We start from the raw sequence: 22,164 nt of genomic DNA on the forward strand, positions 1-22,164 counted from the left end.
CCCAGCACCCAGAGGGACTCAGCTCCCAGCACCCAACCGGGAGAGGGGGTGGAGCCACCTGCAGCCGGGTGGAGGGGGACTTAAGTACCAACACCCAGGAAAGACTCAGCTCCCAGCACCCAGCGGCGAGTCAGCTCCCAGCACCCGGGAAGGAATCAACTCCCAGCACACAAGGGGACTGAGTTATTAGATCCCAGTGGACTCAGCTCTCAGCACCCAGGGGGAACTTAGCTCCCAGCACCCAGGGGGACCGAGCTCCCAAGTCGCATGAAAAAAAAAAAACGAAACAAAAAAGTCGAATTAAACTAAAATTTTAAAAGTTATTAATTTAATTAAAATACGAATAATTAATTTAGAAACGTTTAGGAATTCATTACTTCAACGCGGCGTCGCCTCTCCCCCGGTTCCCCCGCCCCGCGTCCTCCCTTCGCTTCATTTCTTCACCGGGAAAATCAAAAATCCCCGCTAAAAAAAAAAAAAAAAAAAAAAAAAACGGCCGGGCGTGACGTCACGCGCGTGACATGACTCCCCGTCGTGACCGCGTTCCGCGCGTGGGAAAAACCGTCACAGGCTCCGTCCGCGCCGTGCGCACGGGGGGGGGGCGGGCGGGCGGGGTCAGAACGAGATGAAAAATTTACAAAAAAATAAAAAATCGAGAGAGTAAGTGCGGAGGTCGCGGGGTCCGGGTCGGAGCTGGGCGGGAAGTGGAAGACGGACGAGGGCGGAGCCTCCGGGAGGGGGGGGAGGGGACACACGTGAGGCACGGGACATGCGGTGCGAGCGGCACACGCCTGGGACCTTTCTCACACACTAGCGTGACCTTTTTCACAGTACGCGAGACTTATTTCACACCCTAGTGTGACCTTTCTCGCACCACGCCTGGGAACTATCTCACACACACGCGTGACCTTTTTCACACAGCACGCGGGACCTATCTCGCACTCATGTGTGACCTTTCTCGCACCACGGCTGGGACTTATTTCACAGCACGTGGGACATTTTTCACTCCACGCGTGGGACCTATCTTGCACACGCCCGTGACCTTTCTCGCGCACACGCCTGGGACTTATGTCACACACACGCCTGGGACCTTTCTCACGCCACGGCTGGGACTTATTTCACACAAGAGCGTGACCTTTCTCGCACCACGCGCGTGACCTTTCTCGCACCACGCGTGGGACTTATCTCACACCACGCGCCGTGACCTTTCTCGCGCCCACAGGCAGCCGGGTTCTGTGTCTGAGACACGGTGCTTAGTCCGCTGGATGCTTGGTGCTCGGTGCTGAGTCCCCGCGGTGCTCGGTGCTCAGTCCTCTGCTGGGTGCTTGGTGCTCGGTGCTGAGTCCCCGCGGTGCTGGGTACTAAGTTCCCGCGGTGCTTGGTGCTTAATGCACAGGGTGCTCGGTCCCCACAGTGCTGAGTCCGCTGGGTGCTTGGTGCTGGGTGCTCAGTCCCCGCGGTGCTCGGTGCTGAGTCCCTGTGGTGCTCGGTGCTTAGTACCTGGGGTGCTTGGTGCTCGGTGCTGAGTCCGCTGGGTGCTTGGTGCTTGGTGCTGAGTCCCCACGGTGCTTGGTGCTCGGTCCCCGCGGTGCTTGGTGCTCGGTGCTGAATCCGCTGGGTGCTTTGAGGTCTGTGCTGAGTCCCCGCGGTGCTCGGTGCTGAGTCCGCTGGGTGCTTGGTGCTCGGTGCTGAGTCCCCATGGTGCTCGGTGCTGATTCCCCGCGGTGCTAGGTACTAAGTTCCCGCGGTGCTTGGTGCTCAGTACACACGAGGTACTCGGTCCCCGCAGTACTGAGTCCGCTGGGTGCTTGGTGCTCGGTGCTGAGTGATGGTGCTTCAGTGCTTAGTCCGCTGGGTGCTTTGAGGTCTGTGCTGAGTCCCTGCGGTGCTCGGTGTTTAGTACCTGGGGTGCTCGGTGCTTAGTCCGCTGGGTGCTCGGTGCTGAGTCCCCATGGTGCTCGGTACTCGGTCCCCGCTCAGACCGCGGGGTGCTTGGTGCTCGGTGCTCGGTCCCCGCGGTGCTTGGTGCTTAGTACCCGCGGTGCTCGGTGCTGAGTCCGCTGGGTGCTTGGTGCTCGGTCCCCGCGGTGCTCGGTGCTTAGTCCGCTGGGTGCTTGGTGCTCGGTGCTGAGTCCCCGCGGTGCTCGGTGTTTAGTACCCGGGGTGCTCGGTGCTCAGTCCTCTGCTGGGTGCTTGGTGCTCGGTGCTGAGTCCCCGCGGTGCTAGGTACTAAGTTCCCGCGGTGCTTGGTGCTCAGTACACACGAGGTACTCGGTCCCCACAGTGCTGAGTCCGCTGGGTGCTTGGTGCTCGGTGCTGAGTCCCCGCGGTGCTGGGTACTAAGTTCCCGCGGTGCTTGGTGCTCAGTACACACGAGGTACTCGGTCCCCGCAGTACTCGGTCCCTGCAGTGCTTAGTCCGCTGGGTGCTTTGAGGTCTGTGCTGAGTCCCCATGGTGCTCGGTGTTTAGTACCTGGGGTGCTCGGTGCTTAGTCCGCTGGGTGCTTGGTGCTCGGTGCTGAGTCCCTGTGGTGCTTGGTGCTCGGTGCTCGGTCCCCGCGGTGCTCGGTGTTTAGTACCTGGGGTGCTCGGTGCTGAGTCCGCTGCTGGGTGCTTGGTGCTCGGTGCTGAGTCCCCGCGGTGCTTGGTGCTCAGTCCCCATGGTGCTCGGTGCTCGGTCCCCGCGGTGCTCGGTGTTTAGTACCTGGGGTGCTCGGTGCTCAGTCCGCTGCTGGGTGCTTGGTGCTCGGTGCTGAGTCCCCGCGGTGCTAGGTACTAAGTTCCCGCGGTGCTTGGTGCTTGGTCCTCGCGGTGCTCGGTCCCTGCAGTGCTTAGTCTGCTGGGTGCTTGGTGCTCGGTGCTGAGTCCCCGCGGTGCTTGGTGCTCGGTCCCCACGGTGCTTGGTGCTTGGTCCCCGCGGTGCTCGGTGCTCAGTACCCGCGGTGCTAGGTACTTGGTCCCCGCGGTGCTCGGTGCTGCAGCTGCGGGTCCGGGAGAGCGCAGGTGAGCGCACCGGGTTCCCGTGGGAACTACATCTCCCAGAATGCTCTGCGGTTCCACCCAAAACTTCCGGTTCGCACCGGAAACGCCTTTGCACCGGTTCCGTGGCCGGTACGCGGTGATCCCGGGAGAACTACATCTCCCAGAATGCTCTGCGGTGAGCCCGCCGGACTTCCGGTACAAACCGGAAACGACTTTGCACCGTTTCCGCGGCCGCACTGTGGCCGGTACGCGGTGATCCCGGAAGAACTACATCTCCCAGAATGCTCTGGGGCGATTCCCACGGAATTCCGGTACAAACCGGAAACGCCTTTGCACCGGTTCCGCGGACGCACTGTGCCCGGTACGCGGTGATCCCCGGAGAACTGCGTCTCCCAGAATGCTCTGCGGTGAGCCCCCCGAACTTCCGGTACACGCGGGAAACCTGGTTTCCGCGGTCCCGCAGTTACCGGTACGCGATGATCCCTGGAGAACTACGTCTCCCAGAAGGCTCTGCGGTGAGCCCGCCGGACTTCCGGTACTAACCGGAAACGACTTTACGCCGGTTCCGCGGCCGCACCGTTCCCGGTATGCGGTACCCGGGGAACTACATCTCCCAGAAGGCTCTGCGGGGAGCCCCCTAACTTCCGGTACAAACCCCGTTTCCGCGGCCTCGTCGTGCCCGGTACTTGGTTATTCGGCGAGAACTACATCTCCCAGAATGCGCAGCGGTGAGCCCCCGAACTTCCGGTAAAAACCGAAAACGGCCTGGCTGGGCTGCTCCGGTTCCGCGGCCCATCCCGTGCTAGGTACGCGGTACCCGGGAACAACGGCTCCCAGAAGGCTCTGCGGCGAGTACCCTCACTTCCGGTACACACCGGAAACGGACTGGGCTGCTCCTTTTCCGCGGCCCCTCCGTGCTCGGTACGCGGTACCCGGGGAACCACATCTCCCAGAAGGCTGTGCGGTGAGCACCCTCACTTCCGGTACAAACCGGAAACGGCTTTGATTGCCCCGTTTCCGCGTCTCCGCGGCGGTTGATTCCCGTGCGGAACTCCATCTCCCAGAAGCCCCCGCGGCCCCTCACCGGAAGTCGTTCCCCCCCCCCCCCCGGCCGCTGTCGCCAAGGCCTTCCGCCTCCGCCATTGGCCGATGCGCTGTCCGTGCCGGCCAATCAGCGCGCGGAGCGGCGGGAGGGGCGGGGCCTCCGCGGAGGGAGGGGGCGGGGCCCGGGGCTGCGTCGACCCCGGCGTCCTCTGCGCGCGCGCGCCGGTGGCCAACCGGGGGCAAACCGGGGGAAACCGGTCCGGGCCGGCTCGGCCGCGCGAGTTTATGGATCGCGGTTTGTTTGTTGATTGATTTTTTTGATCTCTTTCATCCGGGTTCTTTCCGGATTGGCCGGGTCCCGGATGGTTGCGGCGCGCGCCGCCGCAGGTAACGGCGGCTCCGGGGTCCGAGGGGGAAAATCCGGGGATTTTTTTTAAGGTGTAAATTCCCGGATGTGTTTTTATTATTTTTTTAATTTTTTGATAAATCCGTGAAAATTAATTTTTTTTTTGATTAATTTTTGGGTTTTTTTTTTCCCAGCCGCCATCTTGGCGCCGCGGGAGGGGGGGAGGGGGGAGCGGTTGGGTCCGGTTGGGTCCGGTTTCGGTTCGGGTTCCCGGTCGCCGTTCGCGATGTATAGTTTTAACTCATTTTATTTATTTTATTTTATTTTTTTAAATTTTTTTCCGTTGTCATCCGGGCTTTTTTTTTTATTTATTTTAATTTCATTTTTCCCCTATTTTTTTTTTAAAAAAAAATCTATCATTCCGTTTCCTTTATGTTTCTTTTTTTTTAAATTATTTTCTTATTAATAAAAAAAATTTAATTTATTTCCCCCCCCTCCCCTGCTCCCTGCAGCCTCGGTTTTTTTTGGGGGTTCATTCATTCGTTCCGCTCCTTCATTCGTTCCTCCCCTGCACGGATTTTATTATTTTTTTATATTTTTTTTGGAGGCTGAATATTTTATTTTTATTTTATTTTATTTTTTCCCTCTCTGTGCGGGGGAGGGGGAGGGGGGCGGGGTCTGCGCGGAGCTGTCAGTCACCCCGGGAGGTCCCGCCCCTGTCCTGCTTTGGGGTCCTTGTTTATTATTTATTGCTTATTTTATTTATTTTCCATCATTTTTTATTTCGTTATTTCGTTATAACAATATTTTGTTCTTTTCATTATTTTATATTTCATTGTAATATTATTTTATTATCGTTTATTTTATTATTTCGTTATAGTAATATTTTATTATATTCATTATTTTATATTTTGTTATATTATTTTATTATTTCGTTATAATATTTTATCATTTTTGTTGTTATATATTTTATAGTAATATTATTTTATTATTATTTCTTATTTTATTATTTTATTATAATGTCATTTTATTTTTTTATTTTTTTGTCATTTTATTTTTTATCATTTTATATTTTATTATAGTATTACTTTATTATTTTCATCATTTTTTATTTTGTCGTTACAATATTATTTTTATCGTTTTTCTACTATTTTTCCTTTCACGCCAGACACAAAATTTTAATTACACGCCGTCGTTCCCGTCCCCTGGTTCGTCCACATTTCCCTGTTCAATTCCTCTTTAATTTTTTATTAATTTCATTTTATTATTTCGTTATAGTAATATTTTATCATGTTTATTATTTTATATTTTATTATTTTGTTATAATATTGTTTTATTATTTTTACTATTTTACGTTTTATTACGGTATTGTTTTATTATTTCATTCTAATATTGTGTCATTCTTGTTATATGTTTTACACTAACATTATTTTATTATTATTTCTATTTTATTATTGTGATAGCATTTTATCATTTTTGTCGTTTCATATTTTATTATAAAATATTGCTTTATTATTTTTTATTTTGTCGTGACGACGTCATTTTCTCCTTTTTCTTAATTCTCTTTATTTTTTTTCCTCCCAGGATTCGAACCCGGCTCCCGGCGGAGGCTCCGTGGTGTCGTGATGATTTCGCCCCGCCGAGGGACGCGGGTGCTCGGTGCTCAGTACACCCAGGGTCCTCGGCCTCCGCGGGGTGCTTAGAGGACTGGGCTGAGTCCCTCGGGCTCCGCGTCCATTGGCTCGCACTCGCTTCGCTCGAACCCGCGCGCGCCCCCGCCGGGGTGGCGTTGTTCGCACTCGGCTCCCGTCACGCGCGGTAGGACTCAGCGCAGCACCTAGCACACGGGAGGACTCAGCGCAGCACCTAGCACACGGGAGGACTCAGCGCAGCACCTAGCACACGGTAGGACTCAGCGCAGCACCTAGCACGCCATCGCGCCTGACGTCCTCTTCCCCCCACACAGGCCTCGAACCCGAGTCCCCCGGGCGACATCATCCCAACGTGTTAACGAGTGACATCATCCCGTGTTATCGGGCGACATCATCACGGTAACGGGCGACATCATCCCATGTCATTGGGAGACATCGTCTCGTGTTAACGAGTGACATCATCCCTATCATCGGGTGACATCATCATGTTAACGGGCGACATCATCCCGTGTCATCAGGTGACATCCTCATGTGTTATTGAGTGACATCATCACGGTAACGGGCGACATCATCCCGACCATCGCATGACATCATCACGGTAACGGGCGACATCATCCCCTGTCATCGGGCGACGTCATCCCGTGTTATCGGGCGACATCATCACGTTAACGGGCGACATCATCCCGTGTCCTCGGGCGACATCATACCCCTCATCATGTGACATCATCCCGTGTCCTCGGGCGACGTCATCCCACGTGTGTGCGTGCGTGTGGACGTTCGTCACGCGTGGCCCTGGCCGCTCCCGTGTTTTATTTTCATTCATTTTTTTATTTTATTTTAATTAATTTTTTCATTTTTAATTTTATTTACTTTTTTATTTTACTTTTTTTATATTCACGTGTTTTTTATTTTTTACTTTCCGCCCCCCTCCACGATTTACACGTCTCCACACGTTTCCATGTCCACGTCACGCATTAAACCCGCCGCGCCATCCACGCGTGTCCGTCCGTGTTTCATTTCACGCTTTTTTCCCCGCGTTCCGGGCGTGCGCACGTCACGCGTGTGTGTCCCGTGTCCCCCCCTGCCCCCCCCCGCGCAGGGCTGAGCTGGGCGGAGCCTCAGAGCCGCGGTCCGGGCGGCGTCACGGGACACGGATGTCACGGTGAGCGCGCGGGAGGCGTGACCTCGCGTGTGGGTGCTGGGCGCTGAGTCCACATGCGTGTAACGTGTTCCCCCCGGGATCATCTCCCCTCAGCCCCCGCGGACGCCGGGAGCGACCCGCGCCCGACGGCCCCGCCATGAGGACGCCCCGCGGCGGCTGACCTCGAACCCGGATCCCCGCGTGTTGTTTCCGCGCCGTCCCGATGGCGCCGCGCCGCTGCGCGTGGGCGCTGCCCTTGGCGTGCTGCTGCGTGTTCCTGGCGTGGGGCGGCCGCGCGTCGCCCGTGGTGGTGACCACGCGGTACGGGAAGCTGCGCGGGGTGCGGGCGCCCCTGCCGGGCAGCGCGTTGGACCCCGTGGACCAGTTCCTGGGCGTGCCGTACGCTGCGCCGCCGACGGGCGCAAGGAGGTTCCAGGCGCCGGAGCCGCCGTCCCCGTGGCCGGGCGTGCGCGACGCGTCGCAGTTCGCACCCGTATGCCCGCAGCCCGTGCTCGGGGACCGCGCGGCGCCACCGCCCCCGCCGCGGGAGATGCTGCCCGTGTGGCTGACCGCCAACCCGGGGGCCGCGGCCGCGCGTGTGTGGGACCAGGACGAGGACTGCCTGTTCCTCAACGTCTACGCGCCCGCGGGTGAGACACGGGACGGACACGGGATTAACACGCTACGGACACGGACTACATGGGATGGACACGCTAAGTACACGGGTTACACGGGATTGACGCGCTTAGTACGCGAGGTTTGCGCTATAGTTACGCGAGATGGACACGCTTGGGACACGGGTTACACGGGATCACACGCTTACGACATGGGATTAACACGCTTAGCACATCATTTAAGAGGGATTCCCACGCTTGTTACACGGGTTACAACACGCTTACTACACGGGTTACCTGTGGTGACACTGACACGCTTAGGACACGGGTTACAGCACGGTTCGTTCGCGTTTTACGCGGTATTGAGACGCTTAGTACGCGGGATCAACACGCTTGGTACATGTGTTACAACACGCTTAGTACACGGGATGACGCAGTTAGTACGGGCGATGGACTCGTTTAGGACACGGGTTACACAGGGTGGACACGCTAAGAACATGGGATTGACGCGCTTAGTACGCGAGGTTTACGCTCTTGTTACGCTTGATGGACACGCTTGGGACACGGGTTAAGCGGGATGACACTGACACGCTTAGGACACGGGATTCGCACGCTCTGCGCACGGGTTACACGGGAGGACACGGTTAGGGCACGGATGACGTTGCGGTTTCACACGGGGTCGGGGGAGGTCACCGTGCGACGCCGTCCGCGCGGAGGTCAGAGGTCACACCCATGGGCGCCGTGGGCGCCGACACGCGTGCGGCGACTGCACATCACGCGTGTGCGGTCCTGTGACCCCGGGTTTTCTTTTCTCGTTTTTTTTTTTCTCTCGCACACGCGACCCCGGATTTTTTCCCGTTTTCTCCGTCCCGGCTTTTCTCGAGTTTTACGTTTTTTTTTTCCCGTCTTCGCGGTGTCTCCCGACGTCAGGACACCCGTGTCCGTGTCCGCCATGTTGATTTTTTTGTTCTCCCCCCTCCCCCGCCGCCGTCCGACCCAGGAGCCGACACGGGGAAAGTCGCCGACGACATCACGGGTCGCGAGCGCGGTCACGACGAAGGTATCGAGATTTTTTTCTTTTTTTTTATCGATTTTATCGGTTTTTGTTGACCTTTGAATTTTATCGTTTTGGGTCGTTCTTATCGATTTTATCGGTTTCGTCGTTTTATCGGTTTCATCGTTTTATCGATTTTATCGGTTTCGTCGTTTTGTCGATTTTATCGTTTTATCGATTTTATCGTTTTTGATCATTCTTATCGATTTTATCGGTTTCATCGTTTTATCGATTTTATCGTTTTATTGATTTTATCGTTTTTGATCATTCTTATCGATTTTATCGGTTTCATCGTTTTATCGATTTTATTGTTTTATCGATTTCATCGTTTTTGGTCATTCTTATCGATTTTCATCGGTTTCATCATTTTATCGATTTTTATCGGTTTCGTCGTTTTATCGATTTTTATCGGTTTCGCCGTTTTATCGATTTTATCGTTTTTCTCGTCTTTTTTCTCCCGGTTTCTCTTTAACGACCCCACGCGGAAACCGTTTTCTGTGGCATCCCGGGGTCGCGGGAACCTTCTCCGCGACCCCGAGGTCACGGCACCTGACCCCCGCGTGACCCCGGGGTCACGGCATGCGCGACCTCCCTGCCCCGAGGTCACGGCGCCAAACCGTGGGATTCCGGGAGCAGGGGAGGAGGACCGGCGTTTGCATAAATCTGCATATTTGCCGCTCGGATTTGCATATCTGTGAATATTCATGAGGGGAGGGGGAGTCTGGCAGGGGACAGGAAGTGGGGCAGGAGGCGGGACAGGAAGTGGGGCAGGAGGCGGGACAGGAAGTGAGGTAGGAAACAGGAAATGGGGCAGAAAGTGAGACAGGAAGTGGGGCAGGAAACAGGAAGTGGGGCAGGAAGTGGGGAATGAGACAGGAAGTGGGGCAGGAAACAGGAAGTGGGGCAGGAAATGGGGTAGGAAACAGGAACTGGGACAGGAAGTGGGGCAGGACACAGGAAGTGGTGCAGGAAACAGGAAATAGAACAGGAAGTGGGGTAGGAAACAGGAAGTGGGGCAGGAAGTAGGGCAGGAAACAGGAAGTGGTGCAGGAAACAGGAAATAGAACAGGAAGTGGGGTAGGAAACAGGAAGTGGGGCAGGAAGTGGGACAGGAAACAGGAAGTGGGGCAGGAAGTGAGGTAGGAAACAGGAAGTGGGGCAGGAAACAGGAAGTGGGGCAGGAATTGGGGCAGGAAACAGGAAGTGGGGCAGGAATTGGGGCAGGAAACAGGAAGTGGGGCAGGAATTGGGGCAGGAAACAGGAAGTGGGGCAGGAAGTGGGACAGGAAACAGGAAGTGGGGCAGGAAACAGGAAGTGGGGCAGGAAGTGAGGTAGGAAACAGGAAGTGGGGCAGGAAACAGGAAGTGGGCCCCCGTGACCCCGCGACCACGCCCCCCCGTGACCCCCTCTCCCCCCCGCAGGCGCCCACGGCCCCAACCCCGGCGGGAGGCCGGTCATGGTCTACATCCACGGCGGCTCCTACATGCAGGGCAGCGGGAACCTGGTGGACGGCAGCGTGTTGGCCAGCTACGGCGACGTCATCGTCGTCACCGTCAACTACCGGCTCGGCGTGCTGGGTGAGCAACCCCCGACCCCGCCTCACAGGCGCTTGGCGTGTGCGTGGCGTGTGCGAGGCGTGTGCGTGGCGTGTGTGATCCCCGACCCCGCGTCACGGGCGCTTGGCGTGTGCGTGGCGTGTGCGACCCCTGACCCCGGACCTCGCCTCACGGGCGCGTGTGCGTGGCGTGTGTGACACCTGACCTCTGACCCCGCCTCACGGGTGCGTGGCGTGTGCGTGGCGGGTGTGACCCGTGACTTCTGACCTCGCCTCACGGGCGCGTGTGCGTGGCGTGTGCGTGGCATGTGTGACCCCTGACCTCTGACCCCGCCTCACGGGTGCGTGGCGTGTGCGTGGCGTGTGGGTGGCGTGTGCGACCCCTAACCCCTGACCTTGCCTCACGGGCGCTTGGCGTGTGCGTGGCATGTGCGAGGCGTGTGCGACCCCCGACACCGCCTCACGGGCGCTTGGCGTGTGCGTGGCGTGTGTGACCCCCGACCCCCGACCCTGCCTCACGGGCGCTTGGCGTGTGCGTGGCGGGTGTGACCCCTGACTTCTGACCTCGCCTCACGGGCGCGTGTGCGTAGCGTGTGCGTGGCGTGTGTGACCCCTGACCTCTGACCTCGCCTCACGGGCGCGTGTGCGTGGCGTGTGCGTGCCGTGTGCGACCCCCGACCCCGCCTCACGTGCACTTGGGGTGTGTGGTCCGCGTGTGCGTGACCCAGTGGTGACCCCGCGCGACGCCATCCGTGCTTCACTTGTGTGGCGTGTGTGGCATTTCCTGACCTCAGCGTGACCCCCACGACCCTGTCGTGACCCCACATGACCCCGCCCCATTTCACACGTTACCGTGTGCTTGGCGTGTGCGACGTTTCCTGACCCCAATTTGACCCCCACGACCCCGCCCCGACCCCCCGTGACCCCCATGACCCTGCCCCGTTTCACAACTTAGCATGTGCTCGGCGTGTGCTTGGCGTGTGCAAATTTTCCTGACCTCGGTGTGACCCCCGTGAGCCCCCCACGACCCCCCCATGACCCTGCCCCATTTCACACGTGTGCTTCGCGTGTGCCTGGCGTGTTCTCCGCATGTGCTCGGTGTGTGCTTAGCGTGCTGCGTGACCCCCTGGCGACCCTGCTTTTCCTGAGCTCGGCGTGACCCCCCGTGAGGCCCCCACGACCCCCCGTGAACCCGCCCCATTTCCCACGTGCGCTCAGCATCTTAGCGTGTGCTTAGCGTGTTCTCCGCATGTGCTCAGCGTGTTCTCCGCGTGTGCTTAGCGTGTTGCGTGACCCTGCCCCCTGCAGGCTTCCTGAGCACGGGCGACCAGGCCGCGCGGGGCAACTACGGCCTCCTGGACCAGATCCAGGCGCTGCGCTGGGTGGAGGAGAACGCGGGCGCCTTCGGCGGGGACCCCGGGCGCGTCACCGTGTTCGGCTCAGGCGCCGGCGCCTCCTGCGTCAGCCTGCTCACGCTCTCGCACTACTCGGAGGGTGAGGACCCCCGACCCCTGACCCCCACGCGACCCCCCCGCGACCCCCCCGCGACCCCCGACCTCCGCGCGACCCCCACGCGACCCCCGGCCCCCCCGCGGCGCGCGATGACCTTGGGACCTGCATCACCCCGGGACTCGAATCCGTGACGACCCCCGGGGGATCCCGACCTCCCCGACCCCTGACCCCCGTGCGGCGGTGACCCCCGACCCCTGACCCGTGACCCCCGCCGGGGATTCCCGTGATGGCCTTGTGAGCTGACCTCCGGCTCCGTGACGACCCCCGGGGGACCCCGCCCTGACCCCACGTGACCCCACCATGACCCCATGTGACCCCCACCCTGACTCTGTGACCACACATGACCCCACCGTGACCCCACCCTGACCCCACGTGACCCCACCCTGACCCCACCGTGACTCCACCCTGACCCCATGTGACCCCACGTGACCCCGCCCTGACCCCACCATGATCCCACCCTGACCCCACCCTGACCCCATGTGACCCCACCCTGACCCCACGTGACCCCGCCCTGACCCCACCGTGACCCCACATGATCCCACCCTGACCCTGCCATGACCCCACCATGACCCGTGTTTGTTACCCCCTCCTTGACCCCACCCTGACCCCCCCCCCCCGCAGGCCTCTTCCAGAAGGCGATCATCCAGAGCGGCACGGCGCTGTCGAGCTGGGCGGTGAACTACCAGCCGGCCAAGTCTGCGCGGGCGCTGGCGGAACAGCTGGGCTGCGGCCCGGGATCGTCGCCGGGGTCGTCGCCGGGGTCATCGCCCGGGTCGCCGGGGTCATCACCGGGGTCATCGCCGGGGTCGTCGCCGGGGTCGCCGTCGCCGGGGTCGTGGGACACGTCGGCGCTGGTGCAGTGCCTGCGGGGCGCGGGCTGGCGGGAGCTGTCGCGGCCCTGGGTGCGAGTGGCGGCGGCGGGGGCGTACCACGTGGCGTTCGGGCCGGTGGTGGACGGGGACGTGATCCCCGACGACCCGCAGATCCTCATGGAGCAGGGCGAGTTCCTCAACTACGATGTCATGCTGGGCGTCAACCAGGGCGAGGGGCTGCGCTTCGTGGACGGCCTCGTCGGGGGCGGGGACGCGGGTGCGAGTCGCGGCGGCGAAGACACGGAAGACGCGTACGATGACGACGGCGCGGGTGCGAGTCATGACGTCGACACGGAAAACACATACGACGGCGCGGAACGCGCGGGCGCGAGTGCGAGTCGCGCCGTGGAGGATGCGGGTGCGAATCATGACGGCGAAAACACGGAACACACGTACGACGACGACGGCGAGGACCCGCGTGGCGGCGTGGGGGCCGCCGCGTTCGACCACGCCATTGCCACGTTCGTCGACCGGCTCTACGGCGGCGGGGACGGCGGCGGCGGGGACGGGCGCGCGGCGCTGCGGGAGACGGTGAAGTTCATGTACACGGACTGGGCGTCGCGGGAGCGCGGGGCGGCGTGGCGGCGGCGGACGCTGGTGGCGCTGTTCACGGACCACCAGTGGGTGGCGCCCGCCGTGGCCACCGCCGACCTGCACGCGCGCTACGGCTCGCCCACGTACTTCTACGCCTTCTGCCACCGCTGCGGGGGGGGCGGGGCCGGGGGTGCAGGGGGCGGGGCCGAGGCCGCGCACGGCGATGAGGTCCCCTACGTGTTCGGCGTCCCCATGGCGACTGCGGACGCCGCCGACGCCGCCAACGACCTCTTCGCCTGCAACTTCTCCCGCGACGACGTCATGCTCAGCGCCGTCGTCATGACCTACTGGACCAACTTCGCCAAGACGGGGTGAGCGCGGGGTCGCGGTGGGGTCGCGGGGTTGTGGTGGGGTCGCGGGGTCGCGATGGGGTCAGCACGGGGTCAACATGGGTTCAACACGGGGTTTGGGTGACCATTCGGTGGGGTCATGGCGGGGTCAACACGGGATCAGGATTATAGTGACATGATCGTGGGGTCATCACGGGGTCGTCGCGGGGTCAACACGGGGTCGCGGTGGGGTCATGGCGGGGTCATGGCAGGCTCGGGTGCTCGCGGCATCCCGTGACGTCACGCCCTGAAATTTGTGTGACCCTGATGACCCCACAGTGACCCCCATGTGACCCCACCCTGACCCCTGAGCGACCCTCGTACGACCCCCGGGGGGACCAGCATGGCCCCACACGTCCCACGCGCGACGTCACACGCAACACGCACAACACCACACGCCACACGGATGACCTCATGCGTGACATCACACCGAACACGCATGACATCACGCGCGACATCACACGCAACAGGCGACATCACACGCAACACGGATGACATCACGCACGACATCACACGTGACATCACACATGACATCACACCGAACACGCGCGACATCACACGCAACACGCAGGACATCACACGCAACACGGACGACATCACGCACGACATCACACACAACTATGACATCACACACAACACGGATGACATCACACGCAACACGGATGACATCACGCACGACATCACACGTGACATCACACATGACATCACACCGAACACGCGCGACATCACACACAACTATGACATCACACACAACACGGATGACATCACACGCAACACGGACGACATCGCGCACGACATCACACACAACTATGACATCACACACAACACGCAGGACATCACACGCAACACGGACGACATCACGCACGACATCACACACAACTATGACATCACACACAACACGCAGGACATCACACGCAACACGGACGACATCACGCACGATATCACACACAACTATGACATCACACACAACACGCAGGACATCACACGCAACACGGACGACATCACGCATGACATCACACACAACTATGACATCACACGCAACGCGCAGGACATCACACGCACCACACGCGTGACGTCCCGTGTCTCACGCGTGTTCTCCTCCCCCCCCCGCCCCCGCAGGGACCCCAACCGCCCGGTGCCACAGGACACCACGTTCCTCCACACGCGCCCGAACCGGTTCGAGGCGGTGGCCTGGTCCAAGTACGACCCGCGGGAGCAGCTGTACCTGCACATCGGGCTGCGGCCCCGGGTGCGAGACCACTACCGCGCCGCCAAGGTCGCCTTCTGGCTCGAGCTCGTGCCCCACCTGCACGGCCTGCGTGACCTCCTGCAGTACGTCAGCACCACCCCGCGGGCGCCCGGCAACGGCGGGGACACGGCCCACGCCAAAAACACGCGTGACCACGGCGCGGACGCCACCGACAAGGACGCCCGCCGCGCGCACGGCAAGCCCTGGGCCGCCACGCGGAGGCCCGCGGTCACGGCGGCGAGGGGCGAGCACGGGCCGCGCCCACGCGGGAGCCGCGCCCACGCCCACGGACACGCCAACCACGCGGAGGACGCCACGGTGCTGATCGAGACCAAGCGCGACTACGCCACGGAGCTGAGCGTGACGATCGCGGTCGGCGCCTCGCTGCTGCTGCTCAACGTCCTGGCCTTCGCCGCGCTCTACTACAAGAAGGACCGGCGGCGTCACGAGACGCACCGGCGGCTGCACGCGGGACACTGGCACAGCCACGGCCACGGAGGCCACGGCAGGGGGTTCCCAACGGCGGCGAAAAAACCGCTCCCGCCGCCGCCTCGGCCCGGCCAGCGCCATGATGGCGGCGTGGGCGGAAACGGCGTGGACGCGGCCACGGACGCCACCACCACCGCCATCACGGGCGGGATCCACGCGGCCTGCCCGCCCGACTACGCGCTCACGCTGCGGCGCTCGCCCGACGACGTCGCGCTCCTGGCGCCCAGCACCATCGCCACGGCCACGGGGGGATCGGCCTCCGGGACGCTGGCGTTCAACGCCTTCGCGGGCGGCGTGGGCGGCGGCGGCGGGGGGGGGCAGAACGGGTCGAACCTGCCGCACGGACACTCGACCACGCGGGTATAGCGGGCGGGTGGCGGGTTCCGGTTCCGAACACGCGGACTCACGCGGAGGAGGAGACTCTCGATTTTCTCGATTTTTTTTGTTCCCCGCGGTTTAATCTCGTTTTTTCGGGGGAGGGGCAGCGCGCGTCACCCCGTTTTTCTGTTTTTTTTTTTCCGTCCCGCGTGGGCGCCCACCGGGGGGGTGGGGATTTTTATCTTGACACAGACACACGGACTCTGCCGGGGGAAAAAAAGTCGATAAAAAATATAAATACATGTGGAAAACGAGAAACGCGGACGCCGTGGCCGCGGGACTGAATTCGCGGGAACTTCGTGAACACGGGGTGCGTGGGGGGCGGCCGGGGGGGGAAACACGATCACGACCGTCATACGTGTGTCATACGTGTGCGACCTGGGAGGGTTTGCACAGAGCGGAGGGGGGAGGGGGAACACGATGCCAATAAACGGTTTTTCTCGAACTCGAGTCCGTGCGGCGGGGCCTGGGGCTGCGCGGGACACGCGTGGGGTGGGCGGGGCTGAGTGTGGAGTGACACCGGCGTGGGGTGGGTGGGCGGGGTCGAAGTCTGGGAACGACGTCGCCCTGGTGGGCGGGGCTTCTAGTGGTGACTGACACCGGTCTCACGCGTGACCTTTCTCACACCCGCGCGTGACCTTTCTCGCGCACACACGTGACCTTTTTCGCACACACACCCGTGACCTTTCTTGCACACGCGCGTGACCTTTCTCGCGCACACGCCCGTGACCTTTCTCGCGCAACGCGTGACCTTTCTCGCGCACACGCCCGTGACCTTTCTCGCGCACACACGTGACCTGTTTCGCACACACACCCGTGACCTTTCTCGCACCCGCGCGTGACCTTTCTTGCACACGCCCGTGACCTTTCTCGCGCACACGCCCGTGACCTTTTTCGCACCACGCGTGACCTTTCTCGCGCGCACGCCCGTGACCTTTTTCGCACCACGCGTGACCTTTCTCGCACACACGCCCGTGACCTTTCTCGCACCACCCGTGACCTTTCTCGCACACACGCCCGTGACCTTTCTCGCACCCACGCCCGTGACCTTTCTCGCACCCAGGCACGTGACCTTTCTCGCACCCACGCCCGTGACCTTTCTCGCCCCCACCCGTGACCTTTCTCGCGCACACTCCCGTGACCTTTCTCGCGCACGCCCGTGACCTTTCTCGCACCCACGCCCGTGACCTTTCTCGCACACACACCCGTGACCTTTCTTGCGCACACGCCCGTGACCTTTCTCGCAATGCGTGTGACCTTTTTCGCACCACGCGTGACCTTTCTCGTGCCCGCCCGTGACCTTTCTCGCGCGCACGCCCGTGACCTTTCTCGCCCCCGCCCGTGACCTTTCTCGCGCACACGCCCGTGACCTTTCTCGCGCACACGCCCGTGACCTTTCTCGCGCAACGCGTGACCTTTCTCGCGCACACGCCCGTGACCTTTCTCGCGCACACACGTGACCTGTTTCGCACACACACCCGTGACCTTTCTCGCACCCGCGTGTGACCTTTCTTGCACACGCCCGTGACCTTTCTCGCGCACATGCCCGTGACCTTTTTCGCACCACGCGTGACCTTTCTCGCGCGCACGCCCGTGACCTTTCTCGCACACACGCCCATGACCTTTCTTGCACACGCCCGTGACCTTTCTCGCACCCACGCCCGTGACCTTTCTCGCACCCACGCACGTGACCTTTCTCGCACCCATGCCCGTGACCTTTCTCGCCCCCGCCCGTGACCTTTCTCACGCACACGCCCGTGACCTTTCTCGCACACGCCCGTGACCTTTCTCTCCCCCGCCCGTGACCTTTCTCGCGCACACGCCCGTGACCTTTCTCGCACCCACGCCCGTGACCTTTCTCGTGCACACGCGTTACCTTTCTCGCGCACAGGCCCGTGACCTTTCTCGTGCACACCCGTGACCTTTCTCGCACACGCCCGTGACCTTTCTCGCGCACACCCGTGACCTTTCTCGCACACACGTGTGACCTTTCTCGCGCACGCCCGTGACCTTTCTCGCCCCCGCCCGTGACCTTTCTCGCACACGCCCGTGACCTTTCTCGCGCACACCCGTGACCTTTCTCGCACACACGTGTGACCTTTCTCGCGCACGCCCGTGACCTTTATCGCCCCCGCCCGTGACCTTTCTCGCACACACGCCCGTGACCTTTCTCGCACACGCCCGTGACCTTTCTCGCACCCACGCCCGTGACCTTTCTCGCGCACACCCGTGACCTTTCTCGCGCACGCCCGTGACCTTTCTCGCACCCACGCCCGTGACCTTTCTCGCACACACGTGTGACCTTTCTCGCGCACGCCCGTGACCTTTCTTGCCCCCGCCCGTGACTTTTCGCACACACGCGTGACCTTTCTCACACACGCCCGTGACCTTTCTCGCACACACGCCCGTGTGATGTCGGCACTCGGGACACAGAAATGCACAGAGAAGACTCAGCGCAGCCCCCGGGAGGACTCAGCGCAGCACCCGGGAGGACTCACCACCCAGCACTCAGCACCCATGAGACTGGAGTGATGGCTGACACCGGTCCGAATCAAACTGGTTTGAACCGGTTCAAACCAGTTCAGACTGGTTCAAAACAGGATCAAACTAGATTAGACCGGACCAGACCGGTTCAAAACAGAATCAAACTGGTTCAGACCGGATCAGAACAGATCAAACTGGTTCAAACTGGATCAAACCAGTTTAGACTGGTTCAAAAATGGATCAAACTGGATCAGACCGGATCAGACTGGTTCAGTATGGTTCAAACTGGTTTAGATCAGTACAAAGTGGTTTAGACCGGCTCAAAACCGGATCAAACTGGTTTAAACTGGATGAAACCGGTTCAGACCGGTTCAAACCAGTTCAGACCGGATCCATACCAGTTTAGAACAGTTCAAAGTGGTTTTTGACCGATTCAAAACCAGATGGAACTGGTTCAGACCGGATCAAACCGGATCAAACTGGTTCAGTATGGTTCAAAGTGGTTTAGATCCGTACAAAGTGGTTTAGACCAGCTCAAAACCGGATCAAACTGGTTCAAACCGGATCAGAACAGGATCAAACCGGTTCAAACCGGATCCATACCGGTTTAGAACAGTTCAAAGTGGCTTTTGACCGATTCAAAACCAGATGGAACTGGTTCAGACCAGATCAAACTGGTTTAGACTGGTGCAGACTGAATCAAACCAGCTTCGCCCGGTTCAAAACGGGATCAAACTGGTCTAGACCGGACCGAACTGGTTCAGTGTGGCTCAAACATTCAGACTGGTTCAAACCGGTTCAGACCGGTTCAAAACAGAATCAAACTGGTTCAGACCGGATCAGAACAGATCAAACTGGTTCAGACCTGACCGAACTGGTTCAGTGTGGATCAAACTGGTTTGAACAGGATAAAACCATTTGAGACCGGTTCCAAACCAGATCAGACCGGTTCAAACCTGTTCTGACCGTCTCAAGCCGGATAAACTAAATCAGACCGGATCAAACCGGTTCAAACCGAATCCAACCGTAGCCAAACGTCTCCTAACTGAAAAAAAAAACGGGGTCACACGGGGTCACACGGGGTCACCCGGGGTCACTCGGGGTCACACGGGGTCACTCGGGGTCACACGGGGTCACTCGGGGTCACACGGGGTCACACGGGGTCACTCAGGGTCACACAGAGTACCAAGGCCTGAGTACTGAGCACCAAGCACCCCGAGCACTGAGCACCGAGCACCCTGAGCACTGAGCACCCAGCACCCCGAGCACTGAGCACCGAGCACCCCGAGTACTGAGCACCCAGCACCCCGAGTACTGAGCACCCAGCACCCCGAGTACTGAGCAGCCAGCACCCCGAGTACTGAGCCCCCAGCACCCCGAGTACTGAGTACCCAGCACCCTGAGTACTGAGCACCCAGCACCCTGAGTACTGAGCACTGAGCACCCTGAGCACTGAGCACCCAGCACCCTGAGTACTGAGCACCCAGCACCCCGAGCACTGAGCACCCAGCACCCCGAGCACTGAGCACCCAGCACCCCGAGTACTGAGCACCCAGCACCCTGAGCACTGAGCACCCAGCACCCCGAGTACTGAGCACCGAGCACCCCGAGCACTGAGCACCCAGCACCCCGAGCACTGAGCACCCAGCACCCTGAGCACTGAGCACCCAGCACCCCGAGCACTGAGCACCGAGCACTGAGCACCCAGCACCCTGAGCACTGAGCACCCAGCAACCTGAGCACTGAGCACCCAGCACCCTGAGTACTGAGCACCCAGCACCCTGAGCACTGAGCACCCAGCACCCTAAGTACTAAGCACCGAGTACTGAGCACCTAGCACCCTGAGTACTGAGCACCCAGCAACCTGAGCACTGAGCACCCAGCTCCCTGAGCACTGAGCACCCAGCACCCCGAGCATTGAGCACCCAGCACCCCGAGCACTGAGCACTGAGCACCCTGAGGACTGAGCACCGAGCACCCCGAGCACTGAGCACCCAGCACCCTGAGTACTGAGCACCCAGCACCCCGAGCACTGAGCCCTGAGCACCCAGCACCCTGAGCACCCAGCACCCTGAATACTGAGCACCCAGCACACCGAGCACTGAGCACCCAGCACCCTGAGTACTAAGCACCCAGCACCCCGAGCACTGAGCACCCAGCACCCTGAGCACTGAGCACCTAGCACCCCGAGCACTGAGCACCGAGCACCCTGAGCACTGAGCACCCAGCACCCTGAGCACTGAGCACCCAGCACCCCGAGCACTGAGCACCCAGCACCCTGAGTACTAAGCACCCAGCACCCCGAGCACTGAGCACCGAGCACCCTGAGCACTGAGCACCCAGCACCCTGAGCACTGAGCACCCAGCACCCTGAGTACTGAGCACCCAGCACCCTGAGCACTGAGCACCCAACACCCCGAGTACTGAGCACCCAGCACCCTGAGCACTGAGCACCCAGCACCCCGAGCACTGAGCACCGAGCACTGAGCACTGAGCACCCAGCACCCCGAGCACTGAGCACCCAGCACCCCGAGTACTGAGCACCCAGCACCCTGAGTACTGAGCACCGAGCACCCTGAGCACTGAGCACCCAGCACCCCGAGCACTGAGCACCCAGCACCCTGAGCACTGAGCACCCAGCACCCCGAGTACTGAGCACCCGGGAGGACTCAGCTTCCAGCACCCGGGGAGGATTCAGCTCCCAGCACCCCTGGAGGACTCAGCCCAGCACCCGGGGAGGACTCAGCTCCCAGCACCCGGGGAGGACTCAGCCCCCAGCACCCAGGGAGGACTCAGCTCCCAGCACCCGGGGAGGATTCAGCTCCCAGTACCCCTGGAGGACTCAGCCCAGCACCCGGGGAGGACTCAGCTCCCAGCACCCGGGGAGAACTCAGCACCCAGCACCCGGGGAGGATTCAGCTCCCACCACCCGGGGAGGACTCAGCACCCAGCACCCGGGGAGGACTCAGCTCCCAGCACCCGGGGAGGACTCAGCACCCAGCACCCGGGGAGGACTCAGCACCCAGCACCCGGGGAGGACTCAGCACCCAGCACCCGGGGAGAACTCAGCTCCCAGCCCCGGGGAGTACTCAGCCCAGCACCCAGGGAGGACTCAGCCCCCAACACCCAGGGAGGACTCAGCCCCCAGCACCCAGGGAGAACTCAGCCCCCTGCACCCGGGGAGGACTCAGCCCCCAGCACCCGGGGAGGACTCAGCCCCCAGCACCCAGGGGTTTCAACGCCTCATGATTTTTTATTTTTCATTTTTATTTCTCGGTGACGCCGGGACTTGCACCTGGGGCCCCGCGCGGACGCCATCTTTGGTGTGGGCGCCGCCGCCATCTTGGTCGTGGGCGCCGTCATCTTGGTCTCTGTCCCCTTGCACCCGGGTCAGTGCCGCCCGGGGCGCAGGGCGCAGCCGCGCAGCCACAGGGAGGGGTCGCGACCTAGGCAGCGCAGGGCCCAGGAGGCCCTGGGGGGCGGGAAGCGGGGTCAGGCCACGCCCACAAAACCCCAGGCCACGCCCTCAGAACCCAGGCCACGCCCCCAGAACCCAGGCCACGCCCCCAACACACAGGCTCCGCCCCCAACGGCCAGACCACGCCCCTCACCTGACTCTGCCCACCAACACACAGACTCCGCCCCCAAACCGCAGGCTCCGCCCCCAAAACTCATGCCGCGCCTCCAAAACCCGACTCCGCCCCCAAAACTCCCAGGCTCTGCCTACCAACACCCTGACCACGCCTCTAAATCTAAGCCCCGACCCCAACACCCAGGCTCCGCCCCCAACATCCAGACCACACCCCCGACCAACAGACCCCGCCCTCAAATCTAGGCCACGCCCCCAGAAACAGACTCCACCCACAAA

At 60.7% G+C, this 22,164-nt stretch overlaps 1 protein-coding gene across 1 annotated transcript; it reads left to right on the plus strand.

Annotated features, from left to right (window-relative positions):
• Window positions 1-4,240: 4,240 nt before the first annotated feature.
• On the plus strand, window positions 4,241-16,257 carry LOC121444540 (neuroligin 4-like). The gene is made up of 8 exons (XM_041646362.1): window positions 4,241-4,413; window positions 5,957-7,186; window positions 7,280-7,815; window positions 8,780-8,839; window positions 10,256-10,411; window positions 11,698-11,883; window positions 12,523-13,678; window positions 14,816-16,257. Exons 3-8 carry the CDS (start codon window positions 7,389-7,391, stop codon window positions 15,798-15,800), a joined length of 2,970 nt encoding a protein of 989 aa, XP_041502296.1. The 5' UTR covers window positions 4,241-4,413; window positions 5,957-7,186; window positions 7,280-7,388; the 3' UTR covers window positions 15,801-16,257.
• The last annotated feature ends 5,907 nt before the right edge of the window (window positions 16,258-22,164 follow it).

This window comes from Microtus oregoni, unplaced genomic scaffold, assembly GCF_018167655.1.
Source record: "Microtus oregoni isolate MIOR12 unplaced genomic scaffold, Mior012 000131F_ref0000151, whole genome shotgun sequence".
NCBI classification, from domain to species: Eukaryota; Metazoa; Chordata; class Mammalia; order Rodentia; family Cricetidae; genus Microtus; species Microtus oregoni.